This window comes from Oncorhynchus kisutch, unplaced genomic scaffold (genome assembly GCF_002021735.2).
Source record: "Oncorhynchus kisutch isolate 150728-3 unplaced genomic scaffold, Okis_V2 scaffold1634, whole genome shotgun sequence".
Classification (NCBI taxonomy): Eukaryota; Metazoa; Chordata; class Actinopteri; order Salmoniformes; family Salmonidae; genus Oncorhynchus; species Oncorhynchus kisutch.
The window spans coordinates 3,130-30,804 of NW_022263579.1; the positions used below are offsets into that span (position 1 = coordinate 3,130).

At 47.2% G+C, this 27,675-nt stretch overlaps 1 protein-coding gene across 5 annotated transcripts; it reads left to right on the forward strand.

Moving 5' to 3' along the window:
* Positions 1-563: 563 nt before the first annotated feature.
* Positions 564-27,215, forward strand: LOC109876344 (uncharacterized protein KIAA1841). 5 transcript variants are annotated; one of them, XM_031818818.1, is made up of 21 exons: positions 564-686; positions 2,847-2,998; positions 3,615-3,792; positions 7,266-7,356; positions 7,598-7,839; positions 8,167-8,225; positions 9,504-9,664; positions 9,741-9,827; positions 10,048-10,158; positions 16,400-16,523; positions 16,625-16,777; positions 17,457-17,611; positions 18,918-19,035; positions 19,585-19,617; positions 19,884-19,983; positions 24,295-24,383; positions 24,469-24,497; positions 24,574-24,647; positions 25,363-25,451; positions 25,845-25,936; positions 26,152-27,215. In XM_031818818.1, exons 1-21 carry the CDS (start codon positions 608-610, stop codon positions 26,186-26,188), a joined length of 2,253 nt encoding a protein of 750 aa, XP_031674678.1. In that variant the 5' UTR covers positions 564-607; the 3' UTR covers positions 26,189-27,215. The 5 variants fall into 5 exon arrangements, with proteins under 5 accessions (XP_031674678.1, XP_031674681.1, XP_031674677.1 ...); XM_031818817.1 differs by lacking the exon at positions 564-686 and adding an exon at positions 951-1,410; XM_031818820.1 differs by lacking the exon at positions 564-686 and adding an exon at positions 951-1,203.
* Positions 27,216-27,675: the final 460 nt, after the last annotated feature.

Sequence of the window (27,675 nt, forward strand, 5' to 3'; positions counted from 1 at the left end):
AGGATTGACTTGGTTTTAAATCGGTGTTAATATGGTTGTAAAATGTTTGAAATTTGGGAATGGTCCAAACTATATCTTGAATGTTCTGTAAAATTTCCTAAATATTCAAAGTGAAGTTTTGAACTTGAAAAATTGAACTATCCAATATCAAGATGTATTAAATCAAGAAGTTTTGTTGATGCATCTGTAAGAACTGAAATAGCCAGTCCTCATCTTGGTGTTTCAGTGGCATTTTAAGTCCTCACTCTCCTGAAAAACTGTAATTATGTAAATACAATTATTTTGGAAATAAACATTTTCAAAACCTGAAAAGGGGCCTTTGGCTTTTTCTTACTAAGAAATGAAAAACGTATTATACACATTACAATGGCAAATGAATTGGTAACTTAAATAAAACTAAACCGGTTAAATCATTGGATGTTAATTGTTTTGAAAATGTAATGCGTCCATTATAACAAGGTTAAACACGTGGTTTACACACCAAGGCTTGTTGCAGTGGAGGACGGGGATGAGGAAGAGGAGGACAACTAAGATGTGGAATTATCATTTTCCTACAGTATCTGGACAAAGACGTTAGTTCAAATGCAATGATAACATATAGATCTATATGTTATTACATTCTACATCTTGTAAATCAGTTGAGAAGCTCGACAGACGCCTAATGAAATGCATGATGTCCAAGAGGGGTAGATATCTCAACTTGTGTAATATGTCAATTTAACAATATGTCTATTCAGTTTGCTTTGAATACATTTGTGGAAAGTTGGGGGGGGGGGGGGACAAAAAACACGTGGTGACCCACCTGATGGATACAAAATATATTTTTTATTTGATTTATACGAAAAGGGCCCTTCTGTCGCTAAGCAACCCGGGGACGCGCGACCACTGCACCAGCTGCTGCACTGCGGCACCGGAAAAAGCGGAATCAACGCAACATAATATTGTTTTTGGGGGGGACGACGTTACAACGACCGGCGGTTTGTTATCTAAACGTCATTACCGAGCGTTTTAGGGTGTTTCCATCCCGTATGCAATGCTGATTGAATGTCTTGTCTGTCCATCAACTCGTCCCCGGGATGATACTGCAGAGAGAGTGCCGCTAGCTCGGTAGTAGCATTAGCGTTAAACGTGGATGACGGCTACTGTACACCGGAACGTCCTATCATCCGGACCACAGAAGAATCAGGTGTCATCATTGAATCAGTAAGATACTAGATACTATAATACAAACGTATCGTATTTAGCTTCTAGTACAGTGATGTGCACTATAGGTAGCTAGCTTGCTAGAATAAGCTGCCGACAAAAAAATGCCATTACATTTGCGTTGGACAGTTCGACTACAGCCAAAGGGGGCCTTCCAAGGGACGACAATCCATCCTTGTTACAAGAAGATAATCGACGTTGCCAAAAGTATGTGTGCGCTGTTCACGGCGTATGCTATTGACAGTCAGCTTTTCAATGACAACGGTGGGACAAAGTAGGAGTAGCCTATTCCAGAATTTGGTTTCGAGATGCTGTTGGATTGTCAAGGCTTTCTATACATGCTCTTGTTATTCTTATGTATCTATGTCAAGTAGACCGTCCCATTTACTATTGTCGATTGAAGAAACCGCAGCTTTCTGTGCGCATAAAGTTGCCTCCACCCTTGTATGATAATGTCATATCACTGAGTCTACCTTTAACAGAATAATGCTCTGATCTCTCACCCTTCAGACGTAATAATGTATGATAATGTCATATCACTGAGTCTACCTTTAACAGAATAATGCTCTGATCTCTCACCCTTCAGACGTAATAATGTATGATGGTGTCATATCACTGAGTCTACCTTTAACATAATAATGCTCTGATCTCTCACCCTTCAGACGTAATAATGTGTGATAATGTCATATCACTGAGTCTACCTTTAACAGAATAATGCTCTGATCTCTCACCCTTCAGACGTAATAATGTATGATAATGTCATATCACTGAGTCTACCTTTAACAGAATAATGCTCTGATCTCTCACCCTTCAGACGTAATAATGTATGATGGTGTCATATCACTGAGTCTACCTTTAACAGAATAATGCTCTGATCTCTCACCCTTCAGACGTAATAATGTGTGATGGTGTCATATCACTGAGTCTACCTTTAACAGAATAATGCTCTGATCTCTCTCTCACCCTTCAGACGTAATAATGTGTGATAATGTCATATCACTGAGTCTACCTTTAACAGAATAATGCTCTGACCTCTCTCTCACCCTTCAGACGTAATAATGTGTGATAATGTCATATCACTGAGTCTACCTTTAACAGAATAATGCTCTGATCTCTCACCCTTCAGACGTAATAATGTATGATGGTGTCATATCACTGAGTCTACCTTTAACAGAATAATGCTCTGATCTCTCACCCTTCAGACGTAATAATGTATGATAATGTCATATCGCTGAGTCTACCTTTAACAGAATAATGCTCTGATCTCTCTCTCACCCTTCAGATGTAATAATGTATGATGGTGTCATATCACTGAGTCTACCTTTAACAGAATAATGCTCTGATCTCTCACCCTTCAGACGTAATAATGTATGATGGTGTCATATCACTGAGTCTACCTTTAACAGAATAATGCTCTGATCTCTCACCCTTCAGACGTAATAATGTATGATGGTGTCATATCACTGAGTCTACCTTTAACAGAATAATGCTAGGTGGGTGATCTCTCACCCTTCAGACGTAATAATGTATGATAATGTCATATCGCTGAGTCAACCTTGATCTCTCACCCTTCAGACGTAATAATGTATGATAATGTCATATCGCTGAGTCAACCTTGATCTCTCACCCTTACCTGCCGACAGACATGAGTCGTTACTGCACCCTGAACAACAACTTTCCCAATGACAACAACCTCCTGGCCCTGGACATGGTGCTGAGCTCTCTCTGGAGCATTCCACAGCCCATCAACTGGGACAACGTGGCCATGCTGGTCCCTGGCTTCACACCCAAGGAGGTAAGCTCTACATGCACTGCACATTGGGACAATAAACATAGTGATTGATTGAAGCTATAGTAGCTAACGGCTACAGTGCGAACCCCGGTCTCCCAGTCTGTAGGCAAGCTTGCTAACCACTGCGCCCACTAAGGAGAGATCGTAAAAGGCTATTAGCCTGGTCTGAGATCTGTCTGTGTTGTCTTACCAACTCCCTATGGTCACTGTTTGGCGTGACGGGTAGCCTCGAGGTAAGAGTTTTGAGCCAGTAATCTAAATTTCGAATCCTAGAGCCAACAAGGTGAAAAATCTGCCGCTGTGCTCTTCAGCAAGGCACTTAACCGCAATTGGAAAATGGTGACCCTAGACTTGACCCCACTGTCCACGTCTGTTTCAGGGGGAGTTGGGATAGGCTAGAAACACATTTCCATTGCACTTGTACACGTGTGTCACATGATAAATAGAAACGCCCACCAATCTCTGTTGTCAGCTGTACTATACCTTAGTTGAGTTTGGACTGCTGTTGAATGTTGTGCCGGGGTTACCGGAACCCAGATGATGTGGTCTGAGGGTTGTTGTTGTTATCATGGTATAGCAGTGACATGGTTGCCATGGTGTTTGTCGTGCCTACCTTCAGTGTGCGCAGAGGTTCGAGGAGCTGAAGAGCACCGGAGGGTTCCATCACGTGGACGACCAATGCAACGCGCTGACGGCAGGAGGCTCCTCCCCTGTGGACTACATCAAATCCACACTATTGGACACCACGGGAGACGTGGGGGAGACGCGGACCAATCAGTGCTCCATCTCAGTGACGGGTGAGGCTGACTGGTGTTGATGTGCTAGTGCATATGTAGTGGTTTGGGGAACTATGTCTGTGATGATGAGCCTGCCTAGCGTAGTAGCTGCTGGGGGTCAGCCTGCCTAACGTAGGAGCTGCTGGGGGTCAGCCTGCCTAACGTAGGAGCTGCTGGGGATCAGCCTGCCTAACGTAGGAGCTGCTGGGGGTCAGCCTGCCTAGCGTAGTAGCTGCTGGGGGTCAGCCTGCCTAACGTAGGAGCTGCTGGGGGTCAGCCTGCCTAACGTAGGAGCTGCTGGGGATCAGCCTGCCTAACGTAGGAGCTCCTGGGGGTCAGCCTGCCTAGCGTAGGAGCTGCTGGGGATCAGCCTGCCTAACGTAGGAGCTGCTGGGGATCAGCCTGCCTAACGTAGGAGCTGCTGGGGATCAGCCTGCCTAACGTAGGAGCTGCTGGGGGTCAGCCTGCCTAACGTAGGAGCTGCTGGGGATCAGCCTGCCTAACGTAGGAGCTGCTGGGGGTCAGCCTGCCTAACGTAGGAGCTGCTGGGGATCAGCCTGCCTAACGTAGGAGCTGCTGGGGGTCAGCCTGCCTAACGTAGGAGCTGCTGGGGATCAGCCTGCCTAACGTAGGAGCTGCTGGGGATCAGCCTGCCTAACGTAGGAGCTGCTGGGGATCAGCCTGCCTAACGTAGTAGCTGCTGGGGATCAGCCTGCCTAACGTAGGAGCTGCTGGGGGTCAGCCTGCCTAACGTAGGAGCTGCTGGGGATCAGCCTGCCTAACGTAGGAGCTGCTGGGGGGTCAGCCTGCCTAACGTAGGAGCTGCTGGGGGTCAGCCTGCCTAACGTAGGAGCTGCTGGGGGATCAGCCTGCCTAACGTAGGAGCTGCTGGGGATCAGCCTGCCTAACGTAGGAGCTGCTGGGGGTCAGCCTGCCTAACGTAGGAGCTGCTGGGGATCAGCCTGCCTACGTAGGAGCTGCTGGGGGTCAGCCTGCCTAACGTAGGAGCTGCTGGGGGTCAGCCTGCCTAACGTAGGAGCTGCTGGGGGTCAGCCTGCCTAACGTAGGAGCTGCTGGGGATCAGCCTGAAAATTAGAAATAGTAACACAATAAATAACAGAAAATGATTATAATATAGTATATATATATATATATATATACTATTATAATAATGAGACTATATACAAGGAGTACCAGTACCCCTGTAGTATTAAAATAATGAGACTATATACAAGGAGTACCAGTACCCCTGTAGTATTATAATAATGAGACTATATACAAGGAGTACCAGTACCCCTGTAGTATTATAATAATGAGACTATATACAAGGAGTACCAGTACCCCTGTAGTATTATAATAATGAGACTATATACAAGGAGTACCAGTACCCCTGTAGTATTATAATAATGAGACTATATACAAGGAGTACCAGTACCCCTGTAGTATTATAATAATGAGACTATATACAAGGAGTACCAGTACCCCTGTAGTATTATAATCATGAGACTATATACAAGGAGTACCAGTACCCCTGTAGTATTATAATCATGAGACTATATACAAGGAGTACCAGTACCCCTGTAGTATTATAATAATGAGACTATATACAAGGAGTACCAGTACCCCTGTAGTATTATAATAATGAGACTATATACAAGGAGTACCAGTACCCCTGTAGTATTATAATAATGAGACTATATACGGTGGGGAGAACAAGTATTTGACACACTGCCGATTTTGCAGGTTTTCCTACTCACAAAGCATGTAGAGGTCTTGAAATTTTTATCATAGGTACACTTCAACTGTGAGAGACTGAATCTAAAACAAAAATCCAGAAAATCACATTATGATTTTTAAGTAATTCATTTGTATTTTATTGCATGACATAAGTATTTGATACATCAGAAAAGCTAAACTTAATATTTGGTACAGAAACCTTTGTTTGCAATTACAGAGATCATACGTTTCCTGTAGTTCTTGACCAGGTTTGCACACACTGCAGCAGGGATTTTGGCCCAATCCTCCATACAGACCTTCAGGTTTCTGGGCTGTCGCTGGGCAATACGGATTTTCAGCTCCCTCCAAAGATTTTCTATTGGGTTCAGGTCTGGAGACTGGCTAGGCCACTCCAGGACCTTGAGATGCTTCTTACGGAGCCACTCCTTAGTTGCCCTGGCAGTGTGTTTCGGGTCGTTGTCATGCTGGAAGACCCAGCCACGACCCATCTTCAATGCTCTTACTGAGGGAAGGAGGTTGTTGGCCAAGATTTCACGATACATGGCCCCATCCATCCTCCCCTCAATACGGTGCAGTCGTCCAGTCCCCTTTGCAGAAAAACATCCCCAAATAATTATGTTTCCACCTCCATGCTTCACGGTTGGGATGGTGTTCTTGGGGTTGTACTTATCCTTCTTCTTCCTCCAAACACGGAGAGTGGAGTTTAGACCAAAAAGCTCTATTTTTGTCTCATCAGACCACATGACCTTCTCCCATTCCTCTGGATCATCCAGATGGTCATTGGCAAACTTCAGACGGGCCTGGACATGCGCTGGCTTCAGCAGGGGGACCTTGCGTCCGCTGCAGGATTTTAATCCATGATGGCGTAGTGTGTTACTAATGGTTTTCTTTGAGACTGTGGTCCCAGCTCTCTTCAGGTCATTGACCAGGTCCTGCCGTGTAGTTCTGGGTTGATCCCTCACCTTCCTCATGATCATTCATGCCCCACGAGGTGAGATCTTGCATGGAGCCTGGAGCCCCAGACCGAGGGTGATTGACCGTCATCTTGACCTTCTTCCATTTTCTAATAATGGTGCTTGCCTATTGTCCTGTAGCCCATCCCAGTCTTGTGCAGGTCTACAATTTTATCGCTGATGTCCTTACACAGCTCTCTGGTCTTGGCCATTGTGGAGAGGTTGGAGTCTGTTTGATTGAGTGTGTGGACAGGTGTCTTTTATACAGGTAACGAGTTCAAACAGGTGCAGTTAATATAGGTAATGATTGGAGAACAGGAGGGCTTCTTAAAGAAAAACTAACAGGTCTGTGAGAGCCGGAATTCTTACTGGTTGGTAGGTGAACAAATACTTATGTCATGCAATAAAATGCAAATTAATTACTTAAAAATCATACAATGTGATTTTCTGGATTTTTGTTTTAGATTCTGTCTCTCACAGTTGAAGTGTACCTATGATAAAAATTACAGACCTCTACATGCTTTGTAAGTAGGAAAACCTGCAAAATCGGCAGTGTATCAGATAGAACAGAACAGTCTATGGGCTGGGGTATATAGGTCCTGGATGACAGCACCACCAAGCGTCCTTGTGATCGAGGGCGGTGCAGTTGCCATACCAAGCGGTGATGCAGCCAGTCAAGATGCTAAAGTTCTATGTCCAATGTAGCAGGCAGTAAGACCTGAAGACTCTTCATGTCTGAACATCTAGGCTTTAGTTCAGGGTCAGGGTTAGTACACAGTCTTGTTTGGTGCCTCCACTCTCCAGGCCTGGCGGTGAACCCTTCAAGAGGTGGCTCGGTAGAGAAGGAGAGCAGGGAGTCTGCAGAGGAGGGCGAGAAGCCCCAGGAGGGGAAAGGGTGAGTGCCTGGTCTAACTACCGTCAAACAGAAATACACTGTTAACCAGTCCAGCTCATGTCAAGGTGATCAAAGAGTTTCATAGAGCAGGATCAAGAACTTAGTCTGCTAACAAATACTCAAATGTACTCTAATACAAAAATCAAGAGTTATTCCTCTCTGTCTCTGTGTGTGTCTGCCTGCCTGTCTGCCTGCCTGTCTGCCTGCCTGTCTGCCTGCCTGTATCTCTCTCCCCACGCAGGCCCAATATGGTGATCCACGTGTGTGACGAGGCTAAGAACCTGAAGCAGGACTTCATGTGTCCCCGTGACCTTCTGATCAACGAGATGCGTTACTTTGCTGAGTACCTCTCTGTTGACACCCAGCGCTGGGAGGAGGTGGACATCTCTGTGCACTGTGACGTGCAGATCTTCGACTGGCTCATGAACTACGTCAAGAGGCACAAAATGGCCGTCGATGGCAACCATGACAAACCCAAGCTCGGTAAAGAGTTGAATATCTGCTCTCGCATCATACGTACTGTAGCTACATACACTGATGCCTGTACAGTACCATACCATCACTTACCTGGGCGTGGCAAATGGTAACCATGGAGACGACAGTGATGTGGTCACTAATAGCGGTGTGCTTGTTGGTTGGCCTGGCAGTGTGTTTGGTCAGTATGTGGTGTTTGTTGGTTGTGTGTTAACATCGGTTGGTTATGTGGTGTTTGTTGGTTGTGTGTGTTAACATCGGTTGGTTACGTGGTGTTTGTTGGTTGTGTGTTAACATCGGTTGGTTACGTGGTGTTTGTTGGTTGTGTGGTTACAGAGCCCAGCAATGTGATCTCAATCCTCATCTCCTCCGAGTTCTTGAAGATGGACACGTTAGTAAGTGTTGTAATGGCGGGAGCTGGGGTTGCTATGGCAGTTCCAATGTACTGTACGTTTCGGGGGCCCTGGTTTTCTGTTGTAGTTGAAAAACGAATGCAAAGTTGTTGAGGTTGGGGAAAAGGCTATTGGGAACTATTGGGAACCTTTTACAACAAAATAAAATATGTTGGACTGATTTTTGGCGAGGAATGAAACCTCTCGCTTTGCCTCTTCCTCTCTGCTACAGTAAATGAACCAGCAAGCTCTTGTTGGTCGTTAAATAAAATGGCACTCATCAACAAAACAGAAAACCAATCAGCTAATAGGCTTCTCTCTTCACTTTAGTCTGAAACAGAAAACGAAGGGCCTTTGGAACGCTTCACTTCCTGTTGCATGGTTACAGAAAACGAAGGGTCTTTGGAACTCTTCACTTCCTGTTGCATGGTTACAGAAAACGAAGGGTCTTTGGAACGCTTCACTTCCTGTTGCATGGTTACAGAAAACGAAGGGCCTTTGGAACGCTTCACTTCCTGTTGCATGGTTACAGAAAACGAAGGGCCTTTGGAACGCTTCACTTCCTGTTGCATGGTTACAGAAAACGAAGGGTCTTTGGAACGCTTCACTTCCTGTTGCATGGTTACAGAAAACGAAGGGTCTTTGGAACGCTTCACTTCCTGTTGCATGGTTACAGAAAACGAAGGGCCTTTGGAACGCTTCACTTCCTGTTGCATGGTTACAGAAAACGAAGGGCCTTTGGAACGCTTCACTTCCTGTTGCATGGTTACAGAAAACGAAGGGCCTTTGGAACGCTTCACTTCCTGTTGCATGGTTACAGAAAACGAAGGGCCTTTGGAACGCTTCACTTCCTGTTGCATGGTTACAGAAAACGAAGGGCCTGTGACAGTACAGCTGTATACTGTACTGTCACATGTTGACCTCTCATAGATGGAGGAGTGCATTCAGTCACATGTTGACCTCTCATAGGTGGAGGAGTGTATTCAGTCACATGTTGACCTCTCATAGGTGAAGGAGTGCATTCAGTCACATGTTGACCTCTCATAGGTGGAGGAGTGCATTCAGCCACATGTTGACCTCTCATAGGTGGAGGAGTGCATTCAGCCACATGTTGACCTCTCATAGGTGGAGGAGTGCATTCAGTCACATGTTGACCTCTCATAGGTGGAGGAGTGCATTCAGCCACATGTTGACCTCTCATAGGTGGAGGAGTGCATTCAGCCACATGTTGACCTCTCATAGGTGGAGGAGTGCATTCAGTCACATGTTGACCTCTCATAGGTGGAGGAGTGCATCCAGTACTGTCACAAGCACATGAGTGCCATCGTGGCCACACCCTGCAACATGAATTGCATCAACAGTAACCTGGCAGCGGACATGTCTGACCTGTTCAGCCACAACGAGGCAGACGACATCACGGACAGAAAAGACAAGTTCAAAAGGTAGACCTAGTGATGTTGTCCTGGGAGACGGATCATGCTGCTTCAGCCAACACCTTTCTTTTCTCCCTTTCCTCAGTAAGTTATTCCAGAAGAAAATTGAGTGTCTCTTCGATCCTGACTATAAGAACCGGGACTCCCCAGGCAACGCATCAACTCTGTACAGGTGTGTGGCAGCTCTGGGATGCGCAACTGTCTGTCTGTCATTGGTCTTATTCATTTGGGCACACAACAGAAAACCTTTTGCGTCACAAACCGAAAAATGAGCGTTTCTTACTGGCCAAGTGTAGGTCCAGATCCTTACCTGTTTAGTCTGTTTGGTTCCCAATGAATGCGACCTCATGTTAACTTAGCTTCACCACCGAACTGCAACTTGTCTTTCCCAGGTGTGCTCTGTGCCTGAAACTGCTGACCAAGGACACAGAGCGGAAGATCTCCTGCATCCCAGGGAAGATCAACATCAACCCTCGAGGAGACATAACCTACACTCACAGCAGGTCCTGTACCACCCAGTTTACACCTTGGTTGTGGGTTCCATTCCCTCTGTGGCCACCCATAGGTCAAATGTAAGCGTGCAGGACTGTAAAGGGTCTATCAGAGTACCACATTTGGACGCCATTTTGAAACAGCAGTGTTCTAGAATATTGGACCATTGTCTTTCATGCTTCTTGAGTTCTCAGCTCAAACAATTTCTCAACTGTCACCACATTCCATTGAATGGAGGACGTGTACTGGAGAGTTGTTGGTTGGGATTTTTGGGGAGGTGCACGTTCGGGAGGTGGAGGAGTGCATTCAGCCACATGTTGACCTCTCATAGGTGGAGGAGTGCATTCAGCCACATGTTGACCTCTCATAGGTGGAGGAGTGCATTCAGTCACATGTTGACCTCTCATAGGTGGAGGAGTGCATCCAGTACTGGGAGGTGCGTGGCCCCGCGGGTGATGGTCTCCTAGCTGCGTGGCCCCGCGGGTGATGGTCTCCTAGCTGCGTGGCCCCGCGGGTGATGGTCTCCTAGCTGCGTAGCCATGTCCCAATGGGACCAACACCTCTCAGCGTCTGTGGACTGTGATTTACGGTTGTCGCTTTGGATAAGAACTGGTGCTGTATTTATTTTGGACCTTTATTTAACCAGGCAAGTCAGTTAAGAACTAATTGTTATTAACAGTGGGGTTAACTGGTCTAGGAACAGTGGGTTAACTGGTCTAGGAACAGTGGGTTAACTGGTCTAGGAACAGTGGGTTAACTGGTCTAGGAACAGTGGGTTAACTGGTCTAGGAACAGTGGGTTAACTGGTCTAGGAACAGTGGGTTAACTGGTCTAGGAACAGTGGGTTAACTGGTCTAGGAACAGTGGGTTAACTGCCTTGTTCAGGGGCAGAACGACAGATTTGTACCTTGTCAGCTCGGGGATTGAACTTGCAGCCTTCCGGTTACTAGTCCAACACTCTAACCACTAGGCTACCCTGCCGTCCCTACACTCTAACCACTAGGCCACCCTGCCATCCCTACACTCTAACCACTAGGCCACCCTGCCGTCCCTACACTCTAACCACTAGGCCACCCTGCCATCCCTACACTCTAACCACTAGGCCACCCTGCCGTCCCTACACTCTAACCACTAGGCTACCCTGCCGTCCCTACACTCTAACCACTAGGCCACCCTGCCGTCCCTACACTCTAACCACTAGGCTACCCTGCCGTCCCTACACTCTAACCACTAGGCTACCCTGCCGTCCCTACACTCTAACCACTAGGCTACCCTGCCGTCCCTACACTCTAACCACTAGGCCACCCTGCCGTCCCTACACTCTAACCACTAGGCTACCCTGCCGTCCCTACACTCTAACCACTAGGCTACCCTTCCGTCCCTACACTCTAACCACTAGGCCACCCTGCCGTCCCTACACTCTAACCACTAGGCCACCCTGCCGTCCCTACACTCTAACCACTAGGCCACCCTGCCGTCCCTACACTCTAACCACTAGGACACCCTGCCGTCCCTACACTCTAACCACTAGGACACCCTGCCGTCCCTACACTCTAACCACTAGGCTACCTGCCGTCCCTACACTCTAACCACTAGGCTACCTGCCGTCCCTACACTCTAACCACTAGGCTACCTGCCGTCCCTACACTCTAACCACTAGGCCACCCTGCCGTCCCTACACTCTAACCACTAGGCCACCCTGCCGTCCCTACACTCTAACCACTAGGACACCCTGCCGTCCCTACACTCTAACCACTAGGACACCCTGCCGTCCCTACACTCTAACCACTAGGCTACCCTGCCATCCCTACACTCTAACCACTAGGCTACCCTGCCATCCCTACACTCTAACCACTAGGCTACCCTGCCGTCCCTTCACTCTAACCACTAGGACACCCTGCCGTCCCTACACTCTAACCACTAGGACACCCTGCCGTCCCTACACTCTAACCACTAGGCTACCCTGCCATCCCTACACTCTAACCACTAGGCCACCCTGCCATCCCTACACTCTAACCACTAGGCTACCCTGCCGTCCCTACACTCTAACCACTAGGCCACCCTGCCATCCCTACACTCTAACCACTAGGCCACCCTGCCATCCCTACACTCTAACCCCTAGGCTACCCTGCCGTCCCTACACTCTAACCACTAGGCTACCCTGCCATCCCTACACTCTAACCACTAGGCCACCCTGCCATCCCTACACTCTAACCACTAGGCTACCCTGCCGTCCCTACACTCTAACCACTAGGCTACCCTGCCGTCCCTACACTCTAACCACTAGGCTACCCTGCCGTCCCTACACTCTAACCACTAGGACACCGTGCCGCTCTATGGCTTATAATAATGATTTCTGCTCTATTGGTCACATACACTTGGTTAGCAGATCTTATTGGTCACATACACATGGTTAGCAGATGTTAATGGTCACATACACATGGTTAGCAGATGTTAATGGTCACATACACTTGGTTAGCAGATCTTATTGGTCACATACACATGGTTAGCAGATGTTAATGGTCACATACACTTGGTTAGCAGATCTTATTGGTCACATACACAGGGTTAGCAGATGTTATTGGTCACATACACTTGGTTAGCAGATCTTATTGGTCACATACACTTGGTTAGCAGATGTTAATGGTCACATACACAGGGTTAGCAGATGTTATTGGTCACATACACATGGTTAGCAGATGTTAATGGTCACATACACAGGGTTAGCAGATGTTATTGGTCACATACACATGGTTAGCAGATGTTAATGGTCACATACACAGGGTTAGCAGATCTTATTGGTCACATACACAGGGTTAGCAGATGTTAATGCGAGTGCAGCGAAATACTTGTGCTTCTAGTTCCGACTGTGCAGTAATATCTAACAAGTAATCTAACAAATTCCACAACAACTACCTAATACACACATCTATGACAGAGCGTCATAGAATAAATAGTATAAAATACAGTATATACATATGAGATGAGTAATGCAAGATATGTAAACATGACAAAAGTGGCATTATTCAAGTGACTAGTGATCTATTTATTAAAGTGGCCAGTGATTTAAAGTCTGTATGTAGGTAGCAGCCTCTCTGTGTTAGTGATGGCTGTTTAACAGTCTGACTGACGGCCTTGAGATAGAAGCTGTTTTTCAGTCTCTCGGTCCCAGCTTTGATGCACCTGTACTGACCTCGCCTTCTGGATGATAGCGGGGTGAACAGGCAGTAGCTTGGGTGGTTGTTGTCTTTGATGAACTTTTTGGCCTTCCTGTGACATCGGGTGCTGTAGGTGTCCTGGAGGGCAGGTAGTTTTCCCCCGGTGATGCGTTGTGCAGACCTCACTACCCTCTGGAGAGCCCTGTGGTTGTGGGCGGTGCAGTTGCCGTACCAGGCGGTGATACAGCCCCACAGGATGCTCTCAATGGTTTTAGATGACGAGCCTAATTTCTTCAGCCTCACTGCACTGTCTTTTAAGTTTGTCCTTGATGTGTACCCCGAGGAACTTGAACCGTTCCACCTCCCGTCGATGTGGATTAGGGGGTGCTCCCTCTGCTGTTACACCCCCTGGACAGGACACTAGTCTATTTCCTCAGTACACCCCCTGGACAGGACACTAGTCTATCACCTCAGTACACCCCCTGGACAGGACACTAGTCTATCACCTCAGTACACCCCCTGGACAGGACACTAGTCTATTTCCTCAGTACACCCCCTGGACAGGACACTAGTCTATCACCTCAGTACACCCCCTGGACAGGACACTAGTCTATCACCTCAGTACACCCCCTGGACAGGACACTAGTCTATCACCTCAGTACACCCCCTGGACAGGACACTAGTCTATCACCTCAGTACACCCCCTGGACAGGACACTAGTCTATCACCTCAGTACACCCCCTGGACAGGACACTAGTCTATCACCTCAGTACACCCCCTGGACAGGACACTAGTCTATCACAGGGCCTTACCCCCAATTTATCTCCTTAATGCAGAGTGACGAGCAGAACTCCTGACCTTCCAGTCTCAGGGTGGACACTGAGTTGGTTCCAAGGACCAGGCTGGACAACATTGATTTGTGGTTCCAGAAACATGTACAGAATAAAGGAGAGTCATTTCTATCACTACCTCTGGTCTGTAGGCAGGAGAGATGGGAGGTCCATGATCTATCACTACCTCTGGTCTGTAGGCAGGAGAGATGGGAGGTCCATGATATATCACTACCTCTGGTCTGTAGGCAGGAGAGATGGGAGGTCCATGATCTATCACTACCTCTGGTCTGTAGGCAGAAGAGATGGGAGGTCCATGATCTATCACTACCTCTGGTCTGTAGGCAGAAGAGATGGGAGGTCCATGATCTATCACTACCTCTGGTCTGTAGGCAGAAGAGATGGGAGGTCCATGATCTATCACTACCTCTGGTCTGTAGGCAGAAGAGATGGGAGGTCCATGATCTATCACTACCTCTGGTCTGTAGGCAGAAGAGATGGGAGGTCCATGATCTATCACTACCTCTGGTCTGTAGGCAGAAGAGATGGGAGGTCCATGATCTATCACTACCTCTGGTCTGTAGGCAGAAGAGATGGGAGGTCCATGATCTATCACTACCTCTGGTCTGTAGGCAGAAGAGATGGGAGGTCCATGATCTATCACTACCTCTGGTCTGTAGGCAGAAGAGATGGGAGGTCCATGATCTATCACTACCTCTGGTCTGTAGGCAGAAGAGATGGGAGGTCCATGATCTATCACTACCTCTGGTCTGTAGGCAGAAGAGATGGGAGGTCCATGATCTATCACTACCTCTGGTCTGTAGGCAGAAGAGATGGGAGGTCCATGATCTATCACTACCTCTGGTCTGTAGGCAGGAGAGATGGGAGGTCCATGATCTATCACTACCTCTGGTCTGTAGGCAGAAGAGATGGGAGGTCCATGATCTATCACTACCTCTGGTCTGTAGGCAGAAGAGATGGGAGGTCCATGATCTATCACTACCTCTGGTCTGTAGGCAGAAGATATGGGAGGTCCATGATCTATCACTACCTCTGGTCTGTAGGCAGAAGAGATGGGAGGTCCATGATCTATCACTACCTCTGGTCTGTAGGCAGGAGAGATGGGAGGTCCATGATCTATCACTACCTCTGGTCTGTAGGCAGAAGAGATGGGAGGTCCATGATCTATCACTACCTCTGGTCTGTAGGCAGAAGAGATGGGAGGTCCATGATCTATCACTACCTCTGGTCTGTAGGCAGAAGAGATGGGAGGTCCATGATCTATCACTACCTCTGGTCTGTAGGCAGAAGAGATGGGAGGTCCATGATCTATCACTACCTCTGGTCTGTAGGCAGAAGAGATGGGAGGTCCATGATCTATCACTACCTCTGGTCTGTAGGCAGAAGAGATGGGAGGTCCATGATCTATCACTACCTCTGGTCTGTAGGCAGAAGAGATGGGAGGTCCATGATCTATCACTACCTCTGGTCTGTAGGCAGAAGAGATGGGAGGTCCATGATCTATCACTACCTCTGGTCTGTAGGCAGAAGAGATGGGAGGTCCATGATCTATCACTACCTCTGGTCTGTAGGCAGAAGAGATGGGAGGTCCATGATCTATCACTACCTCTGGTCTGTAGGCAGAAGATATGGGAGGTCCATGATCTATCACTACCTCTGGTCTGTAGGCAGAAGAGATGGGAGGTCCATGATCTATCACTACCTCTGGTCTGTAGGCAGAAGAGATGGGAGGTCCATGATCTATCACTACCTCTGGTCTGTAGGCAGAAGAGATGGGAGGTCCATGATCTATCACTACCTCTGGTCTGTAGGCAGAAGAGATGGGAGGTCCATGATCTATCACTACCTCTGGTCTGTAGGCAGAAGAGATGGGAGGTCCATGATCTATCACTACCTCTGGTCTGTAGGCAGAAGAGATGGGAGGTCCATGATCTATCACTACCTCTGGTCTGTAGGCAGAAGAGATGGGAGGTCCATGATCTATCACTACCTCTGGTCTGTAGGCAGGAGAGATGGGAGGTCCATGATCTATCACTACCTCTGGTCTGTAGGCAGAAGAGATGGGAGGTCCATGATCTATCACTACCTCTGGTCTGTAGGCAGAAGAGATGGGAGGTCCATGATCTATCACTACCTCTGGTCTGTAGGCAGAAGAGATGGGAGGTACATGATCTATCACTACCTCTGGTCTGTAGGCAGAAGAGATGGGAGGTCCATGATCTATCACTACCTCTGGTCTGTAGGCAGAAGAGATGGGAGGTCCATGATTACATGACAGGACTGTATGAGGAGCTGAAGTCCTGGGTGCTGGTCTACTGGAGGATCTGGGGAACCATCAACCACCTCACCTGCTCCCACTGCCAACAGGTAGGGGGGAGGGGGGGGGGGCTGTTTGTGTGTATGCATGCATACTCCAGGCATTTTATAATGCATCCAGAAAAAAACCGTGTGTGTGTGTGTGTCTCCAGGTGTTTGTGTGTGCAGAGCTGTCCCACTGTCGGTATCACCCAGAGGTTGTGTTGTACCCAGGCATGGGGGCAGAGCAGGGCTGGCACGGGACGGGCATCTACCCCTGCTGCAACCAGAGGACGCTACGCTTTGACCCCACCGGCATGCCCAAGGTAGGACCACACTGACCCCACCGGCATGCCCAAGGTAGGACCACACTGACCCCACCGGCATGCCCAAGGTAGGACCACACTGACCTCACCGGCATGCCCAAGGTAGGAACACACAGACCCCACCGGCATGCCCAAGGTAGGACCACACTGATCCCACCGGCATGCCCAAGGTAGGACCACACTGACCCCACCGGCATGCCCAAGGTAGGACCACACTGACCCCACCGGCATTCCCGAGGTAGGAACACACTCACACACACACTGACCCCACCGGCATGCCCGAGGTTGGACCACACTGATCCCACCGGCATGCCCGAGGTAGGACCACACTGATCCCACCGGCATGCCCAAGGTAGGAAAACACTCACACACACACTGACCCCACCGGCATGCCCGAGGTAGGACCCCACTGATCCCACCGGCATGCCCGAGGTAGGACCACACTGATCCCACCGGCATGCCCGAGGTAGGAACACACTCACACACACACTGATCCCACCGGCATGCCCAAGGTAGGAACACACTGATCCCACCGGCATTCCCGAGGGTAGGACCACACTCACACACACTTGGAGTTGTGAGGTGACCATGCTTTGAATAGTTTGCATCTCACACAATACATATTTTACACATTTCACACTTGAATCTTGTCAAACCGGTGTGTGTCTGTCTGTCTCAGGGCTGTAAGATGCGGGACCACATAGTGAATGTGTCAGACAGTGGAGACTGTACTGGGGACCACCAGGTAAACTCAGCCCAGACCAGACTGCTCAACGACCTGCTACTACACAGAGAGACAGTGTGTGTACCCAACACACCCCTACCAGAGACAGGGTAAGAGACAGTGTGTGTACCCAACACACCCCTACCAGAGACAGGGTAAGAGACAGTGTGTGTACCCAACACACCCCTACCAGAGACAGGGTAAGAGACAGTGTGTGTACCCAACACACCCCTACCAGAGACAGGGTAAGAGACAGTGTGTGTACCCAACACACCCCTACCAGAGACAGGGTAAGAGACAGTGTGTGTACCCAACACACCCCTACCAGAGACAGGGTAAGAGACAGTGTGTGTACCCAACACACCCCTACCAGAGACAGGGTAAGAGACAGTGTGTGTACCCAACACACCCCTACCAGAGACAGGGTAAGAGACAGTGTGTGTACCCAACACACCCCTACCAGAGACAGGGTAAGAGACAGTGTGTGTACCCAACACACCCCTACCAGAGACAGGGTAAGAGACAGTGTGTGTACCCAACACACCCCTACCAGAGACAGGGTAAGAGACAGTGTGTGTACCCAACACACCCCTACCAGAGACAGGGTAAGAGACAGTGTGTGTACCCAACACACCCCTACCAGAGACAGGGTAAGAGACAGTGTGTGTACCCAACACACCCCTACCAGAGACAGGGTAAGAGACAGTGTGTGTACCCAACACACCCCTACCAGAGACAGGGTAAGAGACAGTGTGTGTACCCAACACACCCCTACCAGAGACAGGGTAAGAGACAGTGTGTGTACCCAACACACCCCTACCAGAGACAGGGTAAGAGACAGTGTGTGTACCCAACACACCCCTACCAGAGACAGGGTAAGAGACAGTGTGTGTACCCAACACACCCCTACCAGAGACAGGGTAAGAGACAGTGTGTGTACCCAACACACCCCTACCAGAGACAGGGTAAGAGACAGTGTGTGTACCCAACACACCCCTACCAGAGACAGGGTAAGAGACAGTGTGTGTACCCAACACACCCCTACCAGAGACAGGGTAAGAGACAGTGTGTGTACCCAACACACCCCTACCAGAGACAGGGTAAGAGACAGTGTGTGTACCCAACACACCCCTACCAGAGACAGGGTAAGAGACAGTGTGTGTACCCAACACACCCCTACCAGAGACAGGGTAAGAGACAGTGTGTGTACCCAACACACCCCTACCAGAGACAGGGTAAGAGACAGTGTGTGTACCCAACACACCCCTACCAGAGACAGGGTAAGAGACAGTGTGTGTACCCAACACACCCCTACCAGAGACAGGGTAAGAGACTGTGTGTGTATTTTTGTATCTTATGGTAGGTTTTGCGTTTAGTGATACTCCCCTGTTCTCTCTCTGTGTATCTATGTGCCAGGCCTGTAGACTCCCCCTCCAGTGGTTCAGAGAGGGGGGAGAGAGGGGAGCGGGTACTGGACTGTGACATCCTGGTAGAGCCGGGGCTTCTGGGACTTCAGAGAGTAGAGGGTACCACCGTGAGTTTACAACTATTTATTTATTTATCCACGGCAAGTCAATTGAGATCAAATTCATCCTCACAATTAGAAGGATATGTTTTAAGAAACATTAGTGTGTTTTGCTCAAACTTGTTATTTACAATGACAACCAGACCTCATTGATATACTTATCTGGCTACACATCTGCCTACTAGCTACATTACTACAGAACATCTGATTTTAAACCGAACCACACTGCTAACCCTAATGCATATAATCAAACAAACTGTAAATGAAGACAAAAAAATACATTTTCGTTTTAAAGAATTTTTACAATATATCCAATTTTGACTTTACAGCTGGACTATCTTCAGAAATCACTCAGTTCTGCCTCCAGGGCAAGATTGATGACAATAAATGTCGACCTGCGCTTGATTTGTGGAGTCATAGTTATGCCTATAGTCTAACTCAACCTATAACAAATAGACTACAGTCTAACTCAACCTATATCAAATAGACTACAGTCTAACTCAACCTATATCAAATAGATGGACTCTCGTCCAACTAACTCAACCTATTGCTTTGCAGTTTTCCCTGTTGAAAAACTGGAGCCGGCAACTGGTAAGATCAACGTTTATTGTTTCCAAATGTAATTGTGCTGCAGTGTCCGTGTCTGTTTACTTGTGTTTGTGTGTATATGACGTGACATATCACAGTAGTGACATAGTATACCTTTGTACCACCAGAAGCCTGAGGGCCAGTCTGTTTGTGCTGTCATTGCCAACTCCTCATGCTTAGTTAATGATCAACGGTGTTAGTCTAGACACCAAACAGATCTGGGACCAGGCTATCTAAACCCTGATATGCCCTCCTTTGCCCTGTGTCAGAGGCAGCAGACGCTGCTGTCTGAGGATGAGGAGTATACCACGGGGTCAGAGGTCACTGAGGATGAGGTGGGGGATGAAGAGGAGGCCAGCAAGAAACAAGGTAGAGTAATTAGGCTCTCTAATTGGTTTATACTCTAATGGGAAAAACTGTATGTCTGAGAGGGATGAGGCAGAGGAAATAGCAAATACGTCTGACAACACAGCAGACTGGTAAACATAGAAATCACATAACTAAACAAAAAGAAGAAACTATACTATGAAAAAAAAAAAGTAAATTTTAATGAAATTCTAGGCAAAAAAAAGTAAACTCATCTGTCATTGAGGCAGAGGACTTGTTCATAACAAAACCTTTTAATATTACCAACCACTTTAATATTACCAACCACTTTAATATTACCAACCACTTAATATTACAACCACTTTAATATACCAACCACTTTAATATTACCAACCACTTTAATATTACCAACCACTTTAATATTACCAACCACTTTAATATTACCAACCACTTTAATATTACCAACCACTTTAATATTACCAACCACTTTAATATTACCAACCACTTTAATATTACCAACCACTTTAATATTACCAACCACTTTAATATTACCAACTACTTTAATATTACCAACCACTTTAATATTACCAACTACTTTAATATTACCAACCACTTTAATATTACCAACCACTTTAATATTACCAACCACTTTAATATTACCAATTACCAAACACTTTAATATTACCAACCACTTTAATCACTTTGTTGTTGACGAGATTAGCAAACTTAGGCATGACTTGCCAATAACAAATGCTGAGCCTTCATATTCACACTCACACTGACCCCACCGATGAAAAAACGTGTCATAACCCTTGTTTTGTCACTGTAAAGTGTGCCGGTATAGTCAGTCTTCTGATTCAGAGGTAAACAAAACACAGACCCTGCTCAACTCCCACCTCAAAAAACAAGGACATTTAAGGAATAAAAACCGAACAAGTGTAGACCAAATAATGAAAGACAAGCACTGTAGTTTTCAGTTCCACAAAGTGGATGTGGAAGAGGTGAACAAAATGGTTGCTAATCTATAAATAAGGACAAACCACCTGGTACCGACTACCTGGATGGTAAATTGCTAAGATTTGTAGTGGAATACATTGTGACTCCTGTTGGCCACATCTTCAATTTAAGTCCAGAAGACGGTGTGTCCTCAGACATGGAGAGGGGGCAAAGGTCATTCAGCTACCCAAGAATAGCAGAGTAATGGTTCAACCAGCCGATCAATCAGTCTCTTAGAAGTGCTTAGCAAACTTTTGGAAAAAATTGTCTGACCAAATACAAAGAAATTTGACAGAAAATTAATTAACAACAGACTTTCAGCATGCTTATAGGGAAGGGTACTCAACATGCTTGGCACTGACACAAATTACTGATGCTTGGCTGAAATAAATTGATAGTAAGAAGATTGTGGGAGTTGCTCTGTTAGACTTCAGTGCAGCTTTTGATGTCATTGATCGTAACCTATTGCTGAAAAAAAACGTAGTTGTAATGGATTTGCATCCTCTGCCTTATTATGGATTGAGAGTTACCTATCGAATAGAACACAGTTTTCATTAATGGAAGCCTCTCTCATCATGCAAATTCAGTTGACTGTGGTGTTCCGCAGGGCAGCCGACTAGGGACATTATTGTTTTCCATTTTTACTAATGACCTTCCACTGATTTTGAATAAAGCCTGTGTGTCTATGTACGCTGACGACTCCACGTCGGCTGCAACGGTAAAATAAATAACTGACACCCTTAAAATAAGGCTCCAGTTAGTTTTAGAATGGGTAACTAGCAATAGGCTGGTGATAAAAAATTAACACATATGTAAAGCAGTGTTTTTGGGACAAATCACTCTCTCAACGCTAAACCTCATTTAGATTTATTATTGAATTAATGTGTCGATTTAGCAAGTTAAGGAGACTAAACTGCTGGGTGCCACTCTAGATAGCAAGCTGTCATTAAAACATATAGACTCACTGGTTGCTAAAATGGGAAGAGGTCTGTGTAGTTTCACCTGGACTACTGCCCAGCTGTGGGGTCATGTGTAGTTTCACCTGGACTACTGCCCAGCTGTGGGGTCATGTGTAGTTTCACCTGGACTACTGCCCAGCTGTGGGGTCATGTGTAGTTTCACCTGGACTTACTGCCCAGCTGTGTGGTCATGTGTAGTTTCACCTGGACTACTGCCCAGCTGTGGGGTCATGTGTAGTTTCACCTGGACTACTGCCCAGCTGTGGGGTCATGTGTAGTTTCACCTGGACTACTGCCCAGCTGTGGGGTCATGTGTAGTTTCACCTGGACTACTGCCCAGCTGTGGGGTCATGTGTAGTTTCACCTGGACTACTGCCCAGCTGTGGGGTCATGTGTAGTTTCACCTGGACTACTGCCCAGCTGTGTGGTCATGTGTAGTTTCACCTGGACTACTGCCCAGCTGTGGGGTCATAGGTCAATTACAGTTGGTCCAGAACAAAACAGCAAGTATAGCACATCGATGGTCACGGAGGGCAATTGGCGGCATGCATGTTCCTGACAATCTCTCCTGGCTCAAAGTAGAGGAGAGTTTGACTGCATCACTATTGGTCTTTGTGCGAGGTGTTGAAGGTACAGAACTGTCTGTTCAAGCAGTTGGCACACAGTTCAGACACTCATCGGTACAACACAAGACATGCAACCAGAGATCTCTCCACAGTTCAGACACTCATCGGTACAACACAAGACATGCAACCAGAGATCTCTCCACAGTTCAGACACTCATCGGTACAACACAAGACATGCAACCAGAGATCTCTTCACAGTTCAGACACTCATCGGTACAACACAAGACATGCAACCAGAGATCTCTCCACAGTTCAGACACTCATCGGTTCAACACAAGACATGCAACCAGAGATCTCTTCACAGTTCAGACACTCATCGGTACAACACACGACATGCAACCAGAGATCTCTTCACAGTTCAGATACTCATCGGTACAACACAAGACATGCAACCAGAGATCTCTTCACAGTTCAGACACTCATCGGTACAACACAAGACATGCAACCAGATATCTCTCCACAGTTCAGACACTCATCGGTACAACACAAGACATGCAACCAGATATCTCTCCACAGTTCAGACACTCATCGGTACAACACAAGACATGCAACCAGATATCTCTCCACAGTTCAGATACTCATCGGTACAACACAAGACATGCAACCAGATATCTCTCCACAGTTCAGATACTCATCGGTACAACACAAGACATGCAACCAGATATCTCTCCACAGTTCAGATACTCATCGGTACAACACAAGACATGCAACCAGATATCTCTCCACAGTTCAGATACTCATCGGTACAACACAAGACATGCAACCAGATATCTCTCCACAGTTCAGATACTCATCGGTACAACACAAGACATGCAACCAGATATCTCTCCACAGTTCAGACACTCATCGGTACAACACAAGACATGCAACCAGAGATCTCTTCACAGTTCAGATACTCATCGGTACAACACAAGACATGCAGCCAGAGGTCTCTTCACAGTTCAGACACTCATCAGTACAACACAAGACATGCAACCAGAGGTCTCTTCAACAGTACCCAGGTCTAGAACAGAGGCTGGGAAACACACAGTATTAAATAGAGTCATGACTACATGGAACTCTCTGGTAACCCAGGTAACTCTAGCTAGCAATAAAACCAGATAAACAACACCTTACATCACAAAGGGGCCTGTGAAGAGACACAGCCATTTCATATATATTGTATTGTAATTGCACAGTACTATGTATTAGACCTAGATATGGTGTGTATCTACTGATATGTAGACTATGTGTGATGTTTTTAAATGTAGTTCAGTCCTTTAATAATGTTCTGTACTAAGTATTATGTCATGTCTCGTGGACCCCAGGAAGAGGAGCTGATACTGTGGCAGCGCCTAATGGGGATCCTATTCAATGCCAATTAGCAAAGAGGCTACCTTGTGTCCTCTCTCCTCACCTTCTGAAATCCAATTGGATGAGAAGGTCAGAGGGGAGGGACCTCTGACCTCATCTAATGGGTTTTTGAGAAGGAGGCAAGGATGCAAGGACACAAATCGAGATTCTCCCGATGTCATAAGACCACACTGTATGTCATGATGAATCCCCACTGTGTTTATTGAAATAAATAAATCTAAATGAAGGTGGGAGTAGCCCACTATAGCCAGCAGGTGGCAGTGTCGTATTGGTACATGGGCTGCTCATTTTGAAACTGCATTGGGTTTGTGGACATCTGTCTACAGCTATGAACTATCAGTTGTAATTGAATCATGAATGTATGTGGACACTGCTTATGGTTGTAACTACATATGGGTTTTCTATGTGTTCATTGTTAGCTGCTAAGAAGGCCAAGAAGTTGAGCAAACCTTTGAAGAGGCAGATGTCCTCACCCAATTTCCATCGCAAAGAGAAAGCAGTGGAGAAAGTGAGTTCACTCGTTTACCTCGTTTACCTGAGACTTAAATTATTGCAATTTTCTTACTTTTCCAAAATCTGTTGGTTGTTTACAGACCCCTTCGAGGGACAACACTCCATTCAGGTGAGCTCAACTTCATCAACTACATGCTTCTTCATCCAGTTCACCACTGTATCTCTGAAATGGTTTGTGTTTCCAGAGTGAGTGCCCAGAAGAGTAAGTGGGACAGCTCTCGCTCCATTCGCTACAACCAAGACGCCCAACGAGAGGAAGGTAACACAGGCCTCCGTTAACTTTGTGTGTGTTCCGATAGTTGTGTGCATTCTAATTGTTCTCTCTCTCTCTGCCTCTCTCTCTCTCTCTTTCTCTCTCTCACCCTCTCTCTCTCTTTCTCACTCTCTCTCACCCTCTCTCTCTCTCTCTCACCCTCTCTCTCTCTCACCCTCTCTCTCTCTCACCCTCTCTCTCTCTCTCTCTCTCTCTCTCTCTCTCTCTCACCCTCTCTCTCACCCTCTCTCTCTCTCTCACCCTCTCTCTCAACCTCTCTCTCTCTCGCACCCTCTCTCTCACCGTCTCGCACTCTCTCTCTCTCTCTCACCCTCTCTCTCACCCTCTCTCTCTCTCTCACCCTCTCTCTCTCTTTCTCACTCTCTCTCACCCTCTCTCTCTCTCTCTCACCCTCTCTCTCTCTCACCCTCTCTCTCTCACCCTCTCTCTCTCTCTCTCTCTCTCTCTCACCCTCTCTCTCACCCTCTCTCTCTCTCTCACCCTCTCTCTCAACCTCTCTCTCTCTCGCACCCTCTCTCTCACCGTCTCGCACTCTCTCTCTCTCTCTCACCCTCTCTCTCACCCTCTCTCTCTCTCTCTGCCTCTCTCACCCTCTCTCTCTTTCACCCTCTCTTACCCTCTCTCTCACCCTCTCTCTCTCTGCCTCTCTCTCTCTCTGCCTCTCTCTCTCACCCTCTCTCTGTCCCTCTCTCTCCCCCAGACCAGCGGCGTATGGTGGAGATCATTGGTCATCTGACTAAGATTAGGTTCGGAGATCAGGAACAGAGGAAGTCCAAGGACACTAAAGACGTGTGTTTTACTGAGTCGATTACAACTTTATTTTTAGTAGCGGATAAAACACTAGAAAGTTGAAACTTCATTTACATTGTGTTTGTGTATAGTGTGGTTGTCACTGGTGTACCACCCCCCTTGTTGTGGTTGTATAATGTGTGGTTGTGGTTGTATAATTTGTGGTTGTATAATTTGTGGTTGTATAATGTGTGGTTGTATAATGTGTGGTTGTATAATGTGTGGTTGTGGTTGTATAATGTGTGGTTGTGGTTGTATAATGTGTGGTTGTATAATGTGTGGTTGTGGTTGTATAATGTGTGGTTGTATAATGTGTGGTTGTGGTTGTATAATGTGTGGTTGTATAACTTGTGGTTGTATAATGTGTGGTTGTATAATGTGTGGTTGTTCCAGCGTGCAGCAGGGATCTACTCCAGGCTAGAGGCCCAGTTCAAGTCCTCCTCCCAGGCCAGGGGACGACAGAGTGGCCCTGAGAAAACCCTCAGGTACGTACTTACACACACATACAGCGTCTCCCCCTACCCTCCTCTGTCTCCCCCTACCCTCCTCAGTCTCCCCCTACCCTCCTCAGTCTCCCCCTACCCTCCTCTGTCTCCCCCAACCCTCCTCTGTCTCCCCCTACCCTCCTCTGTCTCCCCCTACCCTCCTCTGTCTCCCCCTTTTCTGAATTAGTTGTCCCCCCTTTCTTGTCTTCTTTTAGAGTGAAACCACGCGTCAGTCAAGCTCGAACCACATAGATATTGGAAAGAGGAGGAGGGAAGGAGGAAGACAAGAGGGAGGAGGGAAGGAGGAAGACAAGAGGAGGAAGAGGAGGAGGGAAGGAGGAAGACCAGAGGAAGAAAAGGAGGAGGGAAGGAGGAAGACAAGAGGAAGAAAAGGAGGAGGGAAGGAGGAAGACAAGAGGGAGGAGGGAAGGAGGAAGACAAGAGGAGGAGGGATGGAGGAAGACAAGAGGAGGAGGAGGGAAGGAGGAAGACAAGAGGGAGAAGAGGAGGAGGGAAGGAGGAAGACCAGATGAAGAAGAGGAGGGGGGAGGGAGGAAGACAAGAGGGAGAAGAGGAGGAGGGAAGGAGGAAGACAAGAGGAGGAAGGAAAAGAGAGAGGAGGAGGAGAGGAAGAGAGCAGAGGAGGAAGAGGGAGGAAATCAGTGGAGCAAACTGACCCAAATGGGTACTGGCAACCTGGCAGCAGCTAACCCTCTCAACCCCATCTTGCTCCAATGTGCCCCTGTTAAAAATGTGTGCCTGTATTCATAAAGAGCCTAAGAGTAGGAGTGCTGATCTAGGATCAGTTTGTCCTCTTAGAATATACTGAATGGACAGGGGAGACCTGATCCTAGATCAGCCCTCCTCCTCTGAGACACTTGATAAATACAGGCCCTGGTCCTGCATTGGTCGTCTTTAGTTCAGGAGGCCTGGTTTTGCCGTAGGCCTTTCTAGCCCACTTAGAACCCAGCCCGTCAGCCTGACTCAGGTGACTTTGTATCGATCACATCTCCTCCTACCTCCCATTAACTCTATATTACAATGCAATAGGTCACCTAGCTCTAAACCTGTATGCCATAGAATATAATAGACTTTAACATAGAAGCTACCTTGTGGTGAGTAATAGGAGTGGTGAGTAATAGGTAGATGATGGTTTAATGAAATGCCCGTTGTTTCTATTTCTATATCTGTCTGTGTTGGCCGTATCGCACACTACTGGGACTAAGAGGACATGGGTGGACGAGGCAGTCGGAAATAAAAGTTACATCCCCACCATTTATCTGCCCGAGCAACTTTTCTGTGTCTTGCATGAGGGTGCAGGTTCATGTGGGGCATTTTGTTCAGTTCAACTACTCTCCATCAGATGTCATTATATCACAGAAGAAAATCAATCAGTTATTCTTTGTTCGTGGTAAGTTCTGTACACAGGTCATTATATTGGGTTCCCAGAGTGATGCAGCGGTCTGAAGAACTGCATTTTAGTGCTAGAGGCATCACTACAGACCCTGGTTTATTTCCCCGACCGTGATTTGGGAGTCCCATAGGGCAGCGCACAATTGACCCAGCGTCGTCTGGGTTTGGCCGCGGTAGGCCGTCAGTTAATTGTGCACTGGTTATTATTAAAATGCCATTATTGTCCATTAGATGGCAGCATTGTCTTTCACATTGACAACAGAACAGTTTCTGCCTGTCAAATCCACTACCCCACTGACCCCACCAAGGACACCTACCTCACCTAG

Excerpts from the sequence above, each read along its gene's own strand:
- LOC109876344 (XM_031818817.1), top strand. The coding sequence starts at position 1,308 with ATGCCATTACATTTGCGTTGGACAGTTCGACTACAGCCAAAGGGGGCC. Across the intron at positions 19,036-19,584 it reads AGAGAGTAGAGGGTACCACC|TTTTCCCTGTTGAAAAACTG; the intron begins GTGAGTTTACAA and ends ATTGCTTTGCAG. Across the intron at positions 25,452-25,844 it reads AGTCCAAGGACACTAAAGAC|CGTGCAGCAGGGATCTACTC; the intron begins GTGTGTTTTACT and ends TGGTTGTTCCAG.